Source organism: Staurois parvus, unplaced genomic scaffold (genome assembly GCF_062004578.1).
Source record: "Staurois parvus isolate SC_StPar_1 unplaced genomic scaffold, SC_StPar_1.0 ptg000099l, whole genome shotgun sequence".
Lineage (NCBI taxonomy): Eukaryota > Metazoa > Chordata > Amphibia > Anura > Ranidae > Staurois > Staurois parvus.
Genome location: NW_028317895.1, coordinates 1,360,679 through 1,381,645, shown reverse-complemented (window position 1 = coordinate 1,381,645; position 20,967 = coordinate 1,360,679). Strand labels below are relative to the sequence as shown.

At 38.1% G+C, this 20,967-nt stretch overlaps 1 protein-coding gene across 1 annotated transcript; it reads left to right on the top strand.

Annotated features, from left to right (window-relative positions):
• Positions 1-8,474: 8,474 nt before the first annotated feature.
• Positions 8,475-20,505, top strand: LOC149467806 (uncharacterized). Its single transcript, XM_089671159.1, has 12 exons — positions 8,475-8,579; positions 11,390-11,532; positions 11,765-11,809; positions 13,026-13,087; positions 14,282-14,344; positions 14,478-14,534; positions 18,108-18,158; positions 18,309-18,374; positions 18,481-18,531; positions 18,697-18,729; positions 20,186-20,271; positions 20,387-20,505. Exons 2-11 carry the CDS (start codon positions 11,484-11,486, stop codon positions 20,249-20,251), a joined length of 543 nt encoding a protein of 180 aa, XP_089527285.1. The 5' UTR covers positions 8,475-8,579; positions 11,390-11,483; the 3' UTR covers positions 20,252-20,271; positions 20,387-20,505.
• The last annotated feature ends 462 nt before the right edge of the window (positions 20,506-20,967 follow it).

The window sequence follows — 20,967 nt, the reverse complement described above, 5'->3', positions numbered from 1 at the left end:
GGGTGCCCAAACTTTTGCAGACGCCATTTTTTTGTTTTCTGTTATTTTGAAAGTGTAAAAGATGGAAATAAAATCTAACTTTTGTTGACATATTATAAGAATGTCTAATCTGTAATTTGATGCCTTTTGGAGATTTTTCCCATCTTTCCTTGGCTTCTTTATGCTCATTAATACAAATTTTTAACTGGGGTGCCCAAACTTTCGATCCCCACTGTATATGTTTCAATTCACTATAGTAAACTAAAAATGTAAAGGTTTTGGAAAATGTATTCCTCCTAAGAGAATTCATGAACATTAAGACCTCTTGATGCTGCACTTTCAGACTACTGAACATCCTCATGGGGATGGCTCTCCTAGCTTGCTTCTCTGCAAGGCCATGCTGGGACATAGGCTGTCCATAAGAAGAATGCATGGCAGGTGGTACTGGGTCAGTTTGTGCTTGGTATGTGTTCTGGTGACCCTGCTGGGGATATACTATATATGGCGAAGTGGGGGTTAATAAATAAACGCAAATTCAGTTAACAGTACTGCAAACTGGAAAATACACTAAAATCCACATAGGTGTGAACCTAGAGTAAATGAAAAGATCCTTGCAAAATAAAATGGTCTACCCTTTTATTAATTTTTCTTTCCCTTTTAGTCCCCATTGGATGGAGCTAATTTGCTCACCAAAGCTTGTGTAGCTATCTTTTAGATGACAGTCAAAGACTGACTGCCCATGTGGATAGATTAACAAAGAAGGCTGTCCAATGATTCTACTGATTTTGCACAAATATTGATCCTCCAAAAGCAATTTCTCCAAGAGTAGAGACAGAACCATGAGATGTATTACAACTACCTGACAGGCATGTAAAGAACACATAGAACATCATTCCAGCACACAGCACCTAATTTCAGTCGTTAAACAGCAAATGACAGCATCCAACAAGCAAATAACAGCAATGTTTTCAGAAAAAATGCAAGCATACATGCATGAGACCTCCAATATCTGTAACATGTACCATGAATTGTTGCAACAAAACAATTTATATTACAAGGGTGTTTTAAGCCCAACGTGTGAAGATTCAGATACCCCATCAAGAGCTGGAAGCAGCACTAACACTATCTCAAAAAATAATTTTAGACATCCCCATTTCCTCCCACTCCTCCACCTTTTCACATTATCATCACACTTCACAAAACCTCTTCCACTGCCCAAAAACCATCACACCCTGACCCCTTACCTGGCCCTACCAACACATATCGTCATGATCCTGCACCACGTAACATTACAGCACACCCTTATCATCTCTTACAACTTGACACAGCAGAACTCTCTCGTTAGTATTCCTCCTAATCTTCTGCTATCCACCCATCCTCTGGCCTTTCTCTCATTCTTCTATTGCCCTCCTTCTATTACCTCACACAATCCTCTTCTACCCCCTTCCCCCACTATCTCCAAACACACCATACACAACCTCCTCAGCCACTCCCATCATCTTCAAACATATGCTAGGCAACTCCTCTGTTGCCCTGCAAATCTCCTAAATACTCTGCAAAAACCTGTTCTGATCCCCCATCTCTAAACATCTTCTATTCCTCTCAACCAAACTTTGCCTCTTACCCCCCAAAGGAGCAGCTGTAGTTCTTCCTATGTCTTCCCCATAATCGCCCCGCAGCCAGGCACAAGGTATTTCTGCACACACACTTTCACTTGTTGTCTACCATGATCAGTCTAGGAAATGTTTATTTTTGTTGCTGTATTGGAGAACTTGGATAGGGGTGGGGAATTTAGTAGGATACTCCAAGAGCAGAACTAATTAGAACAAGAACACAATCTGATCTCTTAGTCAAGCTTTAGGGGAAGTTCTTGCTGGAGCAGATAAAAAACTTCTCATTTGCAGTAACAGTAAAAGTAACGTTAGGTTAGAGCAAAGTCCTTTGCAGCAAAGTGTAACTGGACAGAGCTCTTCAGGACACCAGCCGGTATACCCTTTTTCCAGATTCATGCTGACTATAAAGAACTAGAGGGGTAGCTTAGCGAACAGACTCCCCAAGATTACTCAGTGTCTGTACTCACAAAGCCCAAAGACAGAATGGTAGCCTCTTTTTAAACTTCCAAGGGGTGCCTTCTGGTGATACCACAGAGATCTTTGGCAGACAGCTGCTCTCAGTCTGCTACTGGAGAACCAGGGTCACTCTCTCTCTTACTTCAAGCCCTCAGGCATACCAACTCTATCCAGGAAAGACCTGGAACTTAGTATGCCCAAGTGATTGGATGGAGTTGTGATTGGATGGAGTTGCTTTAATATTCATACTGTGTTCTGCATGAGTTCCACCTATACATACAGAATCTTCCTAGGTTGCTTAGATACAGAGGAAAACAGAGGCAGTACTAACAGCACTTGAACACACTGAGCAGCCACTACCAAACAATTACAGCTCTCTGTTAAGCATAAAGCCTAATTCAATTTCCTAGCAGTTCTCCTGTTAAGCAGAGGAACCAACTATAATCTACTTATCCAAGCACCTACAGGTATCTAGGAGGGTGCTACACATTTCACCGCATTCATTTTCCTATTTTCAGGAAGTGGTTAAAACAGACTCAAAAAACACGTCTGGTTTTCTTCACCCTCAAAAAAATGTTTTATAGGATAAGTTCACCTTTATACAAAAAATAATAAATGCACTTTTTTTGCAGGTAACCATTTTGTTGCAGAGCCTCTAAAGCATTGCACCAGCGATCAGCAGATCGCTGGTGCCATGCAGGTCTCCTGCATATCTGTCAATATATCTGCTTGCCTGTATGGGATATATAGACAAGTAGATATACTGACAGGAAGACTCAATGAACTACCATGGCACTCCACAGCGCCGTAGTAGTTAATTGAGAACTACAAGTCAACAGCCGCTAAGGCTGTCGGAACTTGTAGTTTCTCATTCGCAGAACACAGTGAATGAGTGGCACGGATGGGCAGGTGGAGCCATTGTTTTAAACATTTGACAGTTAGCGAAGATCCCCCGCTAGCTGTCAAAGCGGGGGAGCAGGGGCTGGTGCATTCATAACATGTTACTTGTTATACCCTGAATCAGGGTATAACATGTAACATGTTATGAAATGTAAACTTATCCTCTAAACAGTATTACTTGCATAGCCAGTGCCTTATCTAGACATAGAAGAGCAAATATCTGCACTTGATATTGCTCCAACAGTGCTGCAATTGCAATGGGTTGTGTAGGAAATGCCTTCACAGACAGTCACAGAGGCGCTCCATAATCTACCACTAGGTGAATATTGTAGCAGCAGTGGAAAAGATACTATAAAACAACAATTTTAAAATACGTTTAAAAAAACCCAAAACAAATATTACTAAAATAAATTGTTGATAAAATAATCCAGATATATACTGTACATATCTATGTATCTATTTATTTATTTATCACTCTGACTGTCTATCTATCATGCTGTCTTTTCAAAAGTACTTCCTAAAATGGCTCCAATTAGATATGCCATTGTGTATAAGATGCTTGGGCATTTTGACATACTTTCAATTGCTGACTTGCACAGAAACATACACAAACAGTACATGTAGCATCACTGGGCAGATTTTTTTTTTTTAACCATTATACAAGGTGTCTTGAAATGATTGATTAGCCTCACCTCCCTCTCAAATATTTCATAGGGCCTAGTTTGGTAAAAGAAGATGTGGGACATACATTGGCAGCTTTCCCTTTTTACTCAGGATGTGGCTTTAAATAATAATAAAAAAAAACTAAACACCTTTGTGAAAAAAGGAAGAACCCATCAACTCCACAAACCAGTAGTGAGTCTGGTTATGGAATAAATTAAGAACCTATCAACTCCAAATCAACAAGTCAGGATAATATAAGATAAATAGTGCAGCGCTAGATGTTATATGACTGTACCAATATTAAAGATGGTGCAATATCCCTTACTTAAATGTCAACAGGTGTGGACCACATACATATGTGTGACCAAACACACTGTATGTGATCTTCCCAAGAGTTGAAAAAACGTGAGCTTCACACAACTTCACTTCACAATACAAAACGCACAATATAAATGCACAGTATAGTCCAGTCATCAAAAAGACATAGATGAGTGTATTTCGATGAAATCCTTATGATGCATGTAGTCCGGCGATGTGTAGAAGAAATAATTAAATTGCGCACTCACCGGAAGCACAATATAAATTGTGCGTTTGTGTCTCATACACCAAAGGTCACTCCGACTGTAGATGAAGGGAAGCTCTGAATAGGTGGTTCTATGATGAAAGGTAACACATCCGGGGATTCCCTCTGGCAGACAGGCTCCAAAACAGGGTCAACTGAATTTTTCTCTGGGCCTTGGGATAATCACCTGGTGGTCCCCTTTTGATCTCTTCTTGCTCTCTACCAGATCCTTCTTCGTCACTGATCAGAGCTGGTATAGCTCAACTTTAGGGATCCTGGTTATGGGTTTTGCTCTTGATTAAAAGTCTCAGTCTTTGTCCAGGCACTGTACACTTAGTTTAAAGAAGCTCCTGTGAATCGGGGGTATTAACCTCAGTCCGGGGTCTGTACAGGGTGGCGGCAGCGAGGAATCTCCCCTCCGGGTGTCACTTCCAAGTTGACCGGTCAACTTGGAAGTGACACCCGGAGGGGAGATTCCTCGCTGCCGCCACCCTGTACAGACCCCGGACTGAGGTTAATACCCCCGATTCACAGGAGCTTCTTTAAACTAAGTGTACAGTGCCTGGACAAAGACTGAGACTTTTAATCAAGAGCAAAACCCATAACCAGGATCCCTAAAGTTGAGCTATACCAGCTCTGATCAGTGACGAAGAAGGATCTGGTAGAGAGCAAGAAGAGATCAAAAGGGGACCACCAGGTGATTATCCCAAGGCCCAGAGAAAAATTCAGTTGACCCTGTTTTGGAGCCTGTCTGCCAGAGGGAATCCCCGGATGTTTTACCTTTCATCATAGAACCACCTATTCAGAGCTTCCCTTCATCTACAGTCGGAGTGACCTTTGGTGTATGAGACACAAACGCACAATTTATATTGTGCTTCCGGTGAGTGCGCAATTTAATTATTTCTTCTACACATCGCCGGACTACATGCATCATAAGGATTTCATCGAAATACACTCATCTATGTCTTTTTGATGACTGGACTATACTGTGCATTTATATTGTGCGTTTTGTATTGTGAAGTGAAGTTGTGTGAAGCTCACGTTTTTTCAACTCTTGGGAAGATCACATACAGTGTGTTTGGTCACACATATGTATGTGGTCCACACCTGTTGACATTTAAGTAAGGGATATTGCACCATCTTTAATATTGGTACAGTCATATAACATCTAGCGCTGCACTATTTATCTTATATTGTTTGTTTGAAGGTTGATGGTTTTCCTTTTTAGTGTATCAGCTGCTGTGTTGGTTAGCGCTCACTGAATCCCTCATTACCAAGTCAGGATAATGTTGCATGTGAAAAGTTAACAAGGTCCCCCTTGAAATTAATCAACATAATTAAGCAACAGGGAAAGAGAGAGACAGAGAAAGAGAAATAAAGAGAAATATGTCTGAATAGGTCAAGTAAATGCACTTGCACTCCTGCATAGTAGGGGAAAGATATGAAATAATTACTTGCTTTTCTTTAGAATAGGTGTTATAGATATATATATATATATATATATATATATACATACATTTTTTTTCATGTAAATAAAATAAATACACATTAACACACTGTGTAAGCATTTTATTGTTTTTAACAAATAACTGAAAAATGCACAGAAATAAATTTTAAGGTCACTGAAACATTCCAGAAAAAACTTTTGGAGCTCTATAGCGTTCCCAGCCTTTCAGAAACCTAAATAATAATGATATTATTAATAATAATTTAAATATATATATATATATATATATATATACAGTATATATATCTATATATATATAGATATATATATGTATATATATTTCTTTAATACATGGTTCACTTGCAAGTATTTAAACAGTTAGAAATATAATTCAGCTTGTTAGGTATGCTATTTCATATTCATCTGTACTCTGTAAGCCATTGCTTGATGGCATTAGATTGTCATTTCCAATAACAAATTTTCTGCCAAAAAAATGTATTTCTTTCTGTTTGTTTGTTGTGAAATCTGCATATGTTTCTTAAGGAATAGATTTCAAATTAAAGGAGAAATATAATGGTCAAAAAAGTATAATACATACAAACTTAAACACAATCCACAAAAAGCTATTTGTATCCAGAAAATGCATACTATTGAAATGACAAAATCTGGAGATTATATAACTAGATGATAAATGACCATTCCGCAGCAATTCAATGCAGTATGTAACTGATATTAAAGCACAGTGAAGCAAAATACACATGTAATTCAGTCAGAGAACAAACTGTCATAGGTTGTCCTAAAGAAACGTAAACTAGTGCTGTCCTTTATATTATATATCTAAGGCTCTGTTCCCACATGTGGCTAGAGGATGGAAAGTAGTTTTACCACCCCCCAGCTGTCTGACTGAACCTGAGCATGCAGACACTCATGGCTGTAAACATCCTGCAGCCATAATGCTGTGCTTTATGGCCATGGAAAAAATGAAACACCAACTCTATGGGGCCATACCACAACCGCGTGCAATGCATGTGATTGTGGTGCGTTAGTAAGGCATTTGCAGGCATTGAGGAGGCGACATGACTACTCCTCACTGCCTGTCAAGTGCCCTATAAAGAGCAGTCCAGCACCAATCACACTTCAGAGGGCACTGCACATGTGAACTGTTTAGTGTTTGGCACAGAGATGCCAGGAAATAGCTGAAATGAAGCTAATATGCTGCTAGTGCAACGTAGTGTATAGTTATAGTAGCAGGGGAAACCCTAGGGTTGGTGTCACCCAGTGCAATAACTTGGTGACACCCCCTCCGACGATCCCTGCAGAATGGATCGGATCTGCGGATTGAGCATAAAGGATCGGAGTCCGATCCATTATGCTCCCCAATCCGCAGATCCAATCCATGCGGGAATCATCAGCTTTACAACTTACCTTTTCATGGATTGGGGAGCATAATGGATCGGACTCCAATCCATCCTGTGTGGATCGTCGGCATGCAACCTATACGGGGTGACACCGCACCCGCTCCACGAAAAAGGTAAGCTGTAAAGCAAGCCGACGATCCCCACAGGATGGATTGGATCTGCGGATTGGGGAGCATAATGGATCACTGTGTGGTACCTTAGTCATTTTTTGATTGAACGTGTCCTGCATTTGAGAAACCTCACTTGACATGTGTCTAATAAATATATCTACTTTCTCTTATGATTCATAGTTTAGATTCCAAGTCAGCCTTCTAAATATATTTTATTTGCTATTTTGCATTCTGAAATGTTCTGCCAGAACTTGTTTAAGTTTCTGTTGAAATACATGTGGTTTTGGAGTTATTCCAGGGACATGTTAAGCCATGTAAAACGATCAAAATGAACAAAGATTTGTTTCAGGTAACTCATAGCTTTACATGCAGATTCCAGTTTCACATTATTATTAAAACCATAAGAGACAAAAATATCTACTATAGGAGGTTGAAATGGTTAATTCCTTCATGTTTACTGTCTAATAATGAATATATCTGCAGAATGTACTGGTTTGGTCGGAAAATCAAAATTCACAAACATTCCTTCCAGGGTTGTTATGTTCTATAATTGTCCCCATCTACTTAAAGTACATGTAAATCCAATAGTTAAAATATCATATAAGATTTAACATGCTACTGTAATTTCAAAAGTAATTTTGAATACTTTTTAAAACTGCAGCTAACAGGATGACCTTTTTGTTAGGAGAAGTACAGTGATCATTATGAGATGATTGTGCTTACCTCACCTCAGTCCTCGAATATATGTACTCATTATGAACCAGAGCAATTGCTATGTATGTATCCAGTGACATATTTGTCATAACTTAAAGAATATGTAAACCCAACATTTCACATTCCTGATATGTGCCTGCTGTACCATATACTTGCCTTCACTGATCCTTTCCACAAGTGCTTTTTTTGGTCCAGATATTTTTTTTATGTTTTCTTCACTTACAAGAAAAAGTATCCTATTCTCTTTGTATTGTTTCCTTACTACACTAGGCATGGGAGCACATCCTGGTCAGTTCTCTAGCTGTGCTAGGAACCCAGTGTGTTCTCTTCCAATGATCAGACTTCTGCTTACAAATCCCCCCCCCTCCCCTCGCACAGTCATTCACTGTTAAGTTCATTGTACAGCTGTTTCTCCTCCCCCAACTCTCTGTTCTCAGCTGCATAAAGCCGGCCACAGATGGAGTGATTTTCTTTCCTGCAACCATGAGTTGCAGGAAAGAATATCTCTTGATTCCCCTATCAACACAGTTAGCCCCTCCCTGCCTAGCTGCTAGCAATAATCGCATGTAAAATCTGACAGGCTGGTTGTATCCAAGTTAATCAATTGATCAACTTGAGTATGAGTACATTCAGCCTGCCCATACATGGTTCGAATCTTGTCCCTACTGAACTGGCCACGATTCGAATCATATATCGCCGACTTAAGGACCTTCGAAGGTATGTGATCACTTATAAAACAGGAAAAAAAGGTATTTGTATTTTTTTTTTTAAGTATACACAAATGTTTTGCATTTAGTTTCTATTTTAAACTGTATTGACTGTTTTACAAGGTGAGGGCTTACATATACAGTACTTGAAGATAACACAGTAATACATATTTTTTTCAGGACAAACAGTTTTTTTTGGTAATACTGTCTTCCAAAACTTATATTTTCTATGCAATCTATACACAAAGAGATATAAAAAGCTTTTAAAAATGGACCTTTTTCTACTTTGACCACTGTTATTTGTTTTCTAAGGTGTTATTGTAGATAAAAATGATACATTCATTTTTGCATTTATAATAACACCAAACTATGTTTCTGGTTCAAAGCACTGCAAAGATATTTACAAAGAATTAAAAACTTTTTTTTCAGTTTTGCACTTTTTTAATGCAACAAAATGAAAAAGTACAAGACTGGTTAACATTTAAAAATGTCTTTTGTCAATAGGTTTTCTTTAATAAATATGAATAATAACAGTGTATTCTCGCCATTGTCTGAGTCCTGCTAAAATATATACTGTCAGCAGCATCTAGTGGAAAGTTATGCAGAATCACTACATAATCACAAAACCTTCAAAGAGATAGCCAGCATAGGAATTTTGAAGCAAGACTGAGCATTGATCTGCAACCCAGCATTTAAGTACATGAGCTATTAATGTGTCATAGAACAGAAACATTTAAGGGTAGATCAATAGCCAATGTTTAAGGATCGGGTGAATGCTAGAAAGTTAAAATAGAGAAAATATTTATGACTTCTACAGTAAGGCCTTGATCAAGGAGCTCTGAATTTACAAATACGTACACCCATTATGCCAGCTATAGGAGGGGGTTCCTGCTTTATTTTTATTGATTTTCTATATAAATAATGTGTCAGGAGGAATAGGAAAACCCCCATTTGTAACAAGAAGAGTTAGAATCCATGTTCTGCTTACACAAGCTTTGTACCCATTACTTAAATCCCCAAGAGACATAAAAAGTCAGGAAGTGACTCTGTCCATACAGTACCTTTATCTGCATCAGGGGCGGACTGACAACTCATGGGGCCCCTGGGCAATAGGGGATCATGGGGCCCCTGTGTCCTTGCCCAAAAGGTACCAGGGGCATCTCATGGGGCCCCCTACTGACCGCAGGCCCTCGGGCAGTACCCGAGTTTCCAAATGGTCAGTCCGCCCCTGGCCCTGCATCATAATGTATGAGTGGACTAATCTTGCAAATCATTTATGTTTGTATATGTTTGACTGTGGCAGGGATCTTTAAACACTTTTGCTCACCAACAGTAAATATACTGCTGGTGGGAGGAATTCTCAAGCTCAGCCACGCACCGCCAACTCACTTTGCACATGCACACTGGCACCCCCCCCCCCCCCAGGGCATGCAGTGGTGCAATCCTGTGATCACTATGTCCTCCGGATTACAGTGCTTGGTGCCTGGCCAGGGTGTCATGTGATCACTGTGACTGATTATAGTGATCACATAATAAAAATAACATGTAAGCAAAACTGGCTTACATTCATGACACCTTGTTAACTATTGTGATGCTGTGATTGGCTCACAGTTATCACATGGTATCCTGCACCCTGTACCATGTGATAGCTGTGGGCTGATCAAGCATCACAATAGTAAACAATGAGTCATGAATGAAAGCCAGTCATGACAGTTCAAATTATTTCTGTTACAGTGATCATCACTGTAATAAGCAAACACGGTGTAAAAAAAATCTTGATCACACCCCAAAGTAGTACAGCATCACTATGGTAGCACTGAACTACTCTGATGACAGTATGAAAAAATACATTTTACAATAATTTATTATTTTTTTTTAACAAAAAATATACAGTCACCACCAGTATCCCCGATGCACTGGTTTTTAGAAAAAAAATGTGATAAAAACAGATTTTATTTAATTTCTTTATTCTTCAAAAAATTGTGACAAAAAAAATTACAACTTCAAAAAACTTTCCATGCCTCTAAATCTCTTGGACTGTCTGCTTTCAAAAAAAATGGTCATTTGGTGGGGTATTTATACTGTCCTGGCAAATGAGAAGGCAGTCAGTATGTCAGGAGTGATCAATTTTCAAAAATAAATAGCATAGTTTGTAGACTCTAAACTTTCACAGACTAAACAATATATTATGATTTTGGTTATTTTACCATAGACATGTAGCAGACTACAATTTCGGCCTAAATTTGGCCGAAATAAAGATCACAGACCAGATGACAAGGTGACGAATTCACTGGATTTCCAGGCAGGATCAACAATTTATTTACACACCAATTGAAAAAATAAATACAAAATGTTTTCAACTGTATATGTAACACATAAAAAGGGAGCAAATAAGAGACGTTTATTATTTATATACTTTAAGACAAAGATTGACATACTCCACTTTACTGTGCAAAGTGCTGTTGCAAATGTTGATTTCACCTAAAAAAAAAACAAATAAAAATATACAGAAATAAATTAAATAAAAGTGCAAGTTTTTTTTTCCAATTACATTTCAGATATATGGCTCCTTGACATTTTTGTTCAAATTGTGAAAAAATAATACTTCCTTCTAGGTGTATGAAATTCAACACCCACCCATGTTTCCAGAGTTGAAAATGAATAGAACTTTTGTCCTTATTTCGTAATAATAGGCAACCTAAGAACAACTGCAAAAGTTTGAGATTTGGGGACATTTCACAACCCTTGTTGACAATGAGATCGTATTTAATGTCATGAAGTGATGACACCTCATAAGGTGATGACAAATGTGTCTTGTAGGGTATAAATACAGTGGCAGTTGATGGCTGTTCTAAGACATCTTCTCCATCTACCATCTACTTATCCTCTTTGGTCTGAAGACTGACCTGCCATTATGAAGACTGCAGTTGCATTTCTATTTGTGGCAGTAACCTACTGCTTTGGTAAGTTTCTTTTCTTTTATGTTTTCCATCACTTTTTTAAGAATTCAGTGTCAGTTTAGATTTGGGTATTAACTAAAATCTGGCTAATAAATAGTAAGAATGTGGTGTGTTGACTAATTATCTGCTTATCTATCTTTTCAAAGAAGCAATATACTGTATATTAGTGGGTTGTGTCTTTATTAATATTTGATCTGCCAATGTATAATTTTCATATTTATTTTTAATTGTGCAGCTTCTAGCCTCAATGGATATACTGCCCTTGGAGAACATGAGACTGGTAAGTGGATACATCTGTATATGTTATGATCCTGTATATGCTGAGATTGTGGTATGGTATAGTAAAGCATTCTAGCATTAAAATGATAAAAAAAATGCATCTTAGCATTTAATGATCTTAACAACACTAATTAAATAAAATAATTAATAGGAAGAAGTAGGCAGATAGCAAGCTCCCTCGTCTACTTCGCAAGCATAGAAAATCCAGTTCTCTAAAGATCTTAAAGCAATCTTCTCCCCTGGCTACTAAAGGAATGGCACATTAAATGGCCAAGCTACCCGGAAATGTTTATTTTCTTTTATACATCACCTCATTTACACATAGGCCCCTTTGCAACGCAATTCAATAAGCTGCAAATACAGTGAGTTGTAGATAGAAAGGGTAAGGACTATAACCCCTACCAATATGTTATTTCTGTAAGTTTCCTGGCTGGATCTGGTAGATTTCAGATAACCCCCCCCCCCCAACTCCCATATTTGTCCTTGTGACCATTGTCCTTAACACAAAAAAGCATGGGACAGCCAAAATTTCACCAGAACAAAAGGTAAGGGGAAAACCTCCAATGGGAGCTTCTGCTCCAGTGACAACAATGTTCCACTGTCTCCAATGACAAGAGGTGAATTACTCTCATTTGGTAGAGATTTCCTCTCTGCTGCATTTTCAGGACAGGAAGTTGAAGGAAATCTTTTTAACAAAAGAAAAAAATAAATTTACAGGGGTTTATTCTTTCCCCATTCAATACAAAACCGAGGAAAAAAGTTTGGATTACACATACTTTAATCTCGTTCAGCTTAGCATTTAAAAAGCAATGCAAATGCTACATTTTTCAAATGTGAACAGGTCTATCTGCTATCCATAAGGTTCATCATAGGCTGCTTTGCCAGGCATTCAGGGAGAAGCAAAAATGTGTCCCAAATTCCTGTTTCTAATGCCAGTGTGAACAGGGCCTTACATTGAGCTGTTTCTCCTCCACCATCCAACCAAAGGTTTGGCTGGGTCCATAACCAAGGTGAAGATGCACAAGATAACTAATTTTTAAAAGTGCAAAATCACCTAGTAACAGATTAATCTAATCTCCTAGCAGTGACACCTTACCCCAAACAACATTAACATAGATAACAATCATTTTTGATCTTTTTTTAAACTTTGCTCAAATACATGTCTGTTCTTCATCATCAATGATGTGTTTTTTCTAATAAATTTTCTGTCTATGCAGCACATGTGCCTAAGAAAGATCTACCTACCATCCCCAAAGATTGCCTGCAGAAATTAATTCAGGTATACATTTAGACACACTCTTATACAATGTAACCTAGAGGGCAAGAAAAGGAACTGGTGGTATATTTTAGTTCTAGGTAATGATCTCTATGAAAATCCTCTCTAGCAGAATGGAGGGTGCACTTTGATACATCGGATTGAAAATTTACAAATATCCATGTCTGCCTTTTGCCAGCTCCATTACATGTGGAATGAAAGGATTAGTAGTTTATAGCAGGTTGATTGGCTTACAATTCATATCTTAAAGTGATCCTAAAGGCCTTTTTTTTTAAATAACAAGAATGTCTATACTTACCTGCTGTGGGCAGTGGTGTTGCACAGAGCAGCCTGGATCCTCCTCTTCTCGGTCCTCCACCTGTGCTCCAGGCCCCTCTCCTATTGGGTGCCCCCACAGCAAGCAGCTTGCTATGGGGGCACCCACTGCTCCATGTGTCCAGTCACACACGGAGCTACGGCTCAGCCCCGCCCCCTCTCTCTTGTCATTGGCTCACTGGCTGTGATTGACAGCAGTGGGAGCCAATAGCTCCCACTTCTGTATCAGCAATGAAAAGAGGGAGTACCAGGGCAGTGGATACTCCAGTGCACATCGCTGGATCGAGAGGGGGCTTAGGTGAGTATTAAAGGGGATGGGGGGGATGCTGCACAGAGAAGGTTTTTTACCTTCATGCACAAAAGGTAATGCATGAAGGTAAAAAACCTTGAGCCTTTACAACCACTTTAAGAAGTGACAAGGCCACTGTATTTCTGTGAGATGAACATGTATTTTCAGTACTTTCTGCACTTGCTGAAAACATTCTTATCCCTAAAAAAGAACCCTAATGCAGCCACCACATTTATGGAGTGATACATTTTTTTCTTGGGTTTAGCTATCCTTTACAGTAGGCGTACTCTTAATTGGGTTCTTTAGTCACCTAGCTTTTTCACTAAGGGGCAACTTAAAAAATCTGCTGACTTCCATTATCCAACCATGTGCAAGCAGAAATTATGTTTTTTTTTCTTGCATGTGATTGGGTATTGTTTGCAAAGTAAAGCTTTACCTCATTTACTAAGCTCTGGAGCAATTGCACTTGCAGAGTACAACTGCATTTTGCAAAGTGGACAGTCGCCTTTAGTAAATCAATCCCCTTGTCTGTACCAAACTTGCAATAGTATATTAACAGCCATAATATGATTTAAATATTATTTCATTTACAGACTGATCTTAAAAATACTCTTGAAACACTGAGGAAATTGATATGTTTGTACGAGCAAGGACAGGTATGCATGTTTAGATTTGCCTTTATGTTGGTATAATGAAATTTAGACATTTTACCTCAATTCCTGCATCTAAAAATGCTTTTTGGTACTAATTAAAATGTGGTAAAGCACATATTTTTCCTTTTTGTTACAGAAAGAAAATAATCACAAGCTGTTCAAGGACTTCTTAGTTGAACTGCATGAGACTCTGGTAACATATTTTACATATGATCTCCACATTGTCATAAGCTATTTTGTAAAATGTTTAACTATGTTGAATTACCTGCATTCATTGTTTCATTGTATTTACCACTTAAATGATGTTTAATAATTCACCCTGAGGTCATCACAGAGAACAAGGGGGCACTCTTTACATTTGGAGGAAAAGAATTTTAATCTCCAAACATGGAAAGGTTTCTTCACAGTGAGAGCTGTGAAAATGGGGAATAGACTCCCTCAAGAGTTGGTTCTGGCCAGCTCAGTGGATTGCTTCACAAAAGGCCTGGATTCTTTCTTAGATACATAGAATATAACTGGATACTAACATTTATAGGTAAAGTTGATCCAGGGAATATCCGATTGCCTCTCAGGGGATCAGGATGGAGTTTTTTTTTTCCCTGCAGGAGCAAATTGGATCATGTTTTGCTGGGTTTTTTTTTGCCTTCCTCTGGATCAACTGTGGGTATAGGTTTAAAACTTTTTTTTTCTTTAATGGTTGAACTGGATGGACTTTTGTCATTTTTCAGCCAGACTAACTATGTAATTATGCAACTATGATCAGTTTTAATGATTGCAATTTATATTTTATATCAAATAAAGCAATCTTGGCTGCTTACTGCAACAAATAATAAGGAAAACAATAATAAATAGGCGTGAAAACAATTACAGACTTAAAGTGATTCTAAAGCCTTTTTTTAAAATAACAAATGAGCCATACTTGCCTGCTCTGTGCAATGGTTTTGCACAGAGCAGCCTGGATTCTCCTCTTCTCAGGTCTCTCTATGGAACTCCTGGCTTCTCTCCAATGCCAAGTACCCCCATAGCAAGCTGCTTCCTCTGGGGGTGCTTGTATGTGCCCACTCCCTAGCTGGCTCTGTGTGTCCATTGACACACAGAGCATGGCTTGGCTCCACCCCATGTTCTCTCCTCACTGGCTGTGATTGACAGCAGGAGGAGTGAAAGGCCGCTGCTCTCATGCACAATGCTGGATCGAGATTCAGGTAACTATTTAGAGAGGGCTGGGAGGGAGCTACATGAAGACAGTTTTTTACCTTAATGCAGAGACAGTATTAAGGTAAAAAACCTTGTACCTTAAATGTATTTTTTTAAGGTAAGCTGTGTGAGCAAATGATTTTGACCTGGTGTCAGCCTCTTGAAGTCCCTGTACTCAGATTGAAAGAGGGAGAAGCAAAAAAAGAAGCCAAGTTGTGCTGCACTGCAAGGGGCATGCTGATAGCAGGGTAGAGCAGAGTGACAGAGAGGTGAACTCTTTAGTGTGCTTCTTTAACTCACTGTCCACTCATAGAATGGGAGTGGGGAGGATAAAAATCAGGTCTCCAGGATGGTTCCTCAGTGTTGTCACAATACAATGATCAGTGACCACAACTGATTGATAAAATTATTAATTTCTGTAAAACAGGGACAGCCACTCACTGACTGAAATTCAATCAGTCCTGTTGAACTAGCTGGATTTCAATCCAACTATGGCCACCCTTACTACAGTTATCTAATGGTCAATGGTATTGCACTGAGCAGTCCAAACCTCCTCTTCTGTGAACCTCCTCCAAAGCTCTTAGCCCCTTCCTATGGTGGCACACCCGCAGGCTTGCTCCTGAGTTGGACCATGTAAATCCATTGACCAGCAGCTCCACTGCTGTCTTTGAGCCTCTGGGCCTGTGAGAAAGATATGGAGACCAGCACTGCTGAAGACGGGCACAGCGCTGGATCAAGATAGGACTCAGATAAGGATAAAGGGAAATGAGGGGTGAAACAACTAGCAGAACATTTTGTACCTTAATGCAGGGAATGCATTAAGGTAAAAATTGTCTAGCCTTATGAACCACTTTAAGTTGTATTGTGCTTTCTGGCTTTGGAGTCATAGCTGTCCCTTTGGACATTAACTATTAGCCGCCCGGCCAATGGCCGTTTGGCGGCCGGCAAAATCCTTCAGTGTTCCGGGTGGACGCCCTCCTGGGCATGCGCAGTTTGCGCGCCTGCAGAGCCGCACAGCGGTGCGATCTGTCACCGGCCGTGTACCTCGGACACGGCCGATGACAGATCTGAGGACCGACCCTGTTGCTGGTACCATATGACTTGCTGTGACCAATCACAGCAGGTCACATGACAATTGTGTACAATGGATAGCTTCATTCATGCCATCCATTGTATACTAGTGTCTAGCTGTGAATGGTCACAGCGATCACATGCACATATCATGTGATTAGCCGTGGTCAAATCACAGCTAAGCACAAAAAAAAAAAAAACCCTGAATGAATCGATGTCATTCAGGTAAATGCTTGCTTATAGCAAAGTATTTCTTTGTTATAAGCAAATTGTGTAACAAAATACTGATCACTTCCCCATAGTAGTACAATGTTACTATGGTAACATTATACTACTTTGGTCATAGTGAAATATGAAAAAAAATCTTTAAAAAAAGAAAAAAAAATTAATAAAAAATTAACAATAATAAAAAAAATTAAAACTAATTTTTTAAAAATTATATATATTTTTTTCATGCTGTCACCAGTCAGTGTCCCTGATCACTGCCAGTTATATGAAGACGCTGTACTGCACTGGTGACAGTATGTAAAAACAAATAGTGAAAATAATTTTTTTAATTTTTTCATTTTCCGAAAAATTATGACAAAAAAATACTTGCCATGCCTCTTATGAAATACATCGGACTGTCTACTTTACAAAAAAGGGTCATTTGGGGGATATCTGTACTGTTCTGACATTCTTGGACCTCAAGAAATTAGAATGGCTGTCAGTACTTTAGGATTGATCAATATTCAGATATATCCCATAGTTTGTGAACTCTATAACTTTCCTACAAACTAAAAAATACATCCTAATTTGGGTTATTTTCACCAAAGACATGTAGCAGAATACATCTCGGCCTAAATTTATGAAGAACAATTATTGATTTGCAAACTTTTATAACAGAAACAAAGAAAAACTTGGTTTTTTTTTAATTTTCAGTCTTTTTTTGTTATTTTAGTAAAAAATAAAAACCCCAGTGGTGATTAAATACCACCAAAAGAAAGCTCTAGTTGTGTGAAGAAAATGATAAAATTTTAGTTTGGGTACAATATTGTATGACCGTGCAATTGTCATTCAAAGTGTGAGAGCGCTGAAACCTGAAAAATGGCCTGGGCAGGAAGGGGGTAAAAGTGCCCGGTATGGAAGTGGTTAAGGAAGCATTTGGATGACTCAACCTACCATCCAAATGAAAAATAATCACCTTGTTTTTTGGATTGTGATGGAAATCCAGTCTTAAGATAGCTGTACAAGCTGCATCAGTTTTATGATAGATAGATGTATGAGATAGATAGATAGATAGATAGATAGATAGATAGATAGATAGATAGATAGATAGATAGAGAGAGAGATATTACATTTGTTATTTTGAAAGTGTATATATTAATATAATAATATACAAATATATAATATGATTTTTGTATTTTATATCATTCCATACTTTCAATTTGACTGATTTATTATATTGATCATCAAAGAAATATTTTTTCTATGAATCATTCATTGTTCTCTATCTTTGCAGAAAGATCTAGGCTGCACAGTTGATCAAATCTTGACCCTTGAAGAATTCCTGGTAAATCAAATGCGTAAAATATATGAAAAAAATATATTCTGAAAATGTTGTTAATTTATTGATGGAAATTTAAAAAAACTACAGGTGCAGTCATTCAGAATTCTGTGTGTATTTTTAAATCAAAGGCACATTTTGTTGTTGACCTTTTAGGAAAAAATCGGGGACCAAGTTGGTGAAGTGGCTGAGCAGCTTGTATTTGAAATTTTAAAAATAGTGGTAAGCAGCTCTGTACAAACTCAAAGTATATGGAAGGAGAAATTCTAATAAAACAAAAGCAATAGAGAACTTGTCTAATGACCTGGTATGCTTATCTGTTTTCTAGGATGAACTGAATATCCTTGAACCAGGGACCAGACTCTTATGTGCCTTGCTGGTAAGATATATAGTATATTGAGTATGAAGGACTATATATAGGATATTGAGTAGGAAGGAGTGGAGTTAGAACAATAATCTGTATATAAAACATATGGGGACAATTTTATGTTGTATAGTCTATAATGTATTCTTTGATTATTTTGTTTTTTAATAATTTTTGCAGGATGAAACTCTGGGAAGTCTGGTCAATGCATTGGTAAGAGTAACTGAATCATGTTTCAAATTACTACATAAAGAGGATTTAATTGTGAAATATTTGTGCAAACATAGAGCAAATGACTAGTCATAAGTATTGCCTATTACAGCTGATTTCACCCAATTGCTAACATATGATACCCTATTTTTTGCTTGCTACCTGTTGACTGATAATCTGATGATGATGATGATGATGATGATGATGATGATGATGGGGAAATATCTAACCAGCAGCAGGGCAGGTGGAAGAAGCAAAGATCCATAAAATGTAAAAGGCAGGAAGATCCTTACATTGCAGGCCCTCAGATGCTCTCTATCAAGGAAAACAGTGAGCAGGACAGTGACCTCACCAAAACTCACTTAAAATCTCTTGAGACTAGAAGTCAGAGGCACAATCCTTTAGCTGATCACACACTGCAGTTTACAGCTATAAAGATGCAGGCACCTGGGTGCATAGGCAGAGAAAGTACACTGCTGCTCTTCAGGAGGAATGCAAGACAAAATGTTGATTTTCCAGGTTAAAAAAAGAATGAAAGAAGGCGCCACTTAGCGCAGACCATTAATATTTATTGGTAAACAATGGTGTAAATGAACACTCACATGTTAAAAGATAGATTAAGGCACATCTGTAGTCCAAAGCAATGGTATCCAGGAGCGGTTAGCATGTGCTGCAGGTGATTGCCATCCAGTTCCTAGGTTCAGAAGCCGGCTGTCAGAAGATGGAACTAGAAAATCGCTGTGCACTGCGGTGGAACGCAGGTGGAGCACAGCATTCGGTGTAACAGTGTCATTGGAAGTGAAGCAATGACCTTTCGGGGCAGGCGCACTGACCAGAGGGCACGCTCCTTTATCAAGCAGCTTGCACATTTTGAATATTTTGCTATATTTCTGCATACCTAGAAATGTGCAGGCACACTTTTCATAATTTTATCTCAAAAACAATAATATAGATTGTTCAATTAGATCCCATCTATGAAAATGATGTTTCCCTGGAGGGGTCTGCGGATGTGACAAGGTGTATAAGAATAATTTCTGCCATTTAGTTCCATTTTAGATTAGATAATAATCATTAAATGTCTATGGATACCTATAAAGCCTTTCTTATCATAATGTGGGGGAAACTTGCCTTGAGATATGCCTTGAATTATAGGGGAAGGACGGATTCACTCTTTTTCTTCTTTCTCTTCTTCTTCTTCTTTTTTCTCTTCTTTCTCTTCTATTTCTACTTTCTCTTCTTCTTCTTTCTCTTCTTTCTCTACTTTCAAGCCCTCTGTAATTTCTGCCCAGGAAACTACAGGAGACTAGTATGTGAGTCTCTCAGTATTTATGCTAGTGGATAAAATATTAAATTTATATATATATATATATATATATATATATATATATATATATACATATATATATATACTGTGGAAGGTATCAAAATATCCCAACATGTTTTATGATGTTTGCTTTAGGGTGGTAAAGGCAAAGCTCATGGCGGTGGAAAATCTGGTGGTCTTCTTCCGATAAAGTTAGGATAAAGATGGCTGCTGTTCTCAATGTGAGTAATTGGTTTATTATGCCTTGATTTATGTAAATCCAATAATGTTTTTGTTATTGTTATATTATACTGCACATTCAGCATCTTGTAAAATAAACTTTCTTTCATCTTTCAGATACCAGTTCTAAAACAAAATGAATACCAAATCACAGTGTTATTACAAAGCATCATATTCTTTGAAAATTGCAAACTATTGATTTCTACCAACATAATAAACTGATCTTCATATTATAACTTGATTCCTTGTTTTATTATTTTACTTTGTGTGTCTGATGTTGTTTGAAGCTAAGTGAGATATAGAGGAGTGAAGTGAAGCAAATGTGTTCACTTCAAACATCCAAATATGTGAAAGATACAGTATCTGCATGTTTTATTCTGCTGGAGAGGGATGGAGATCTGAAAATGCTGCTTTGATTCACACACTAGTAAATAAGGTGCTGTGTGTATTTGGTTTCCATACTTCAAAATTTAACTTGACAACAATATTACAGGTAAAGGGATATAGGGGTTCCTAAACATACCACATTTCCTATATTGTTTGTGAGGGAACTGCCTTGGATACTGCCAGTCAGTGCCAAGATAAGGTGTCCAGGGTGAAAATGTCAAACTGTGCCCCCCAACTTCCCCAGGATAGGTCTAATAGTGGTGTTAGGGTTGCAATGTATGTAATGTAAATGACATGTACCAAAATAGTAC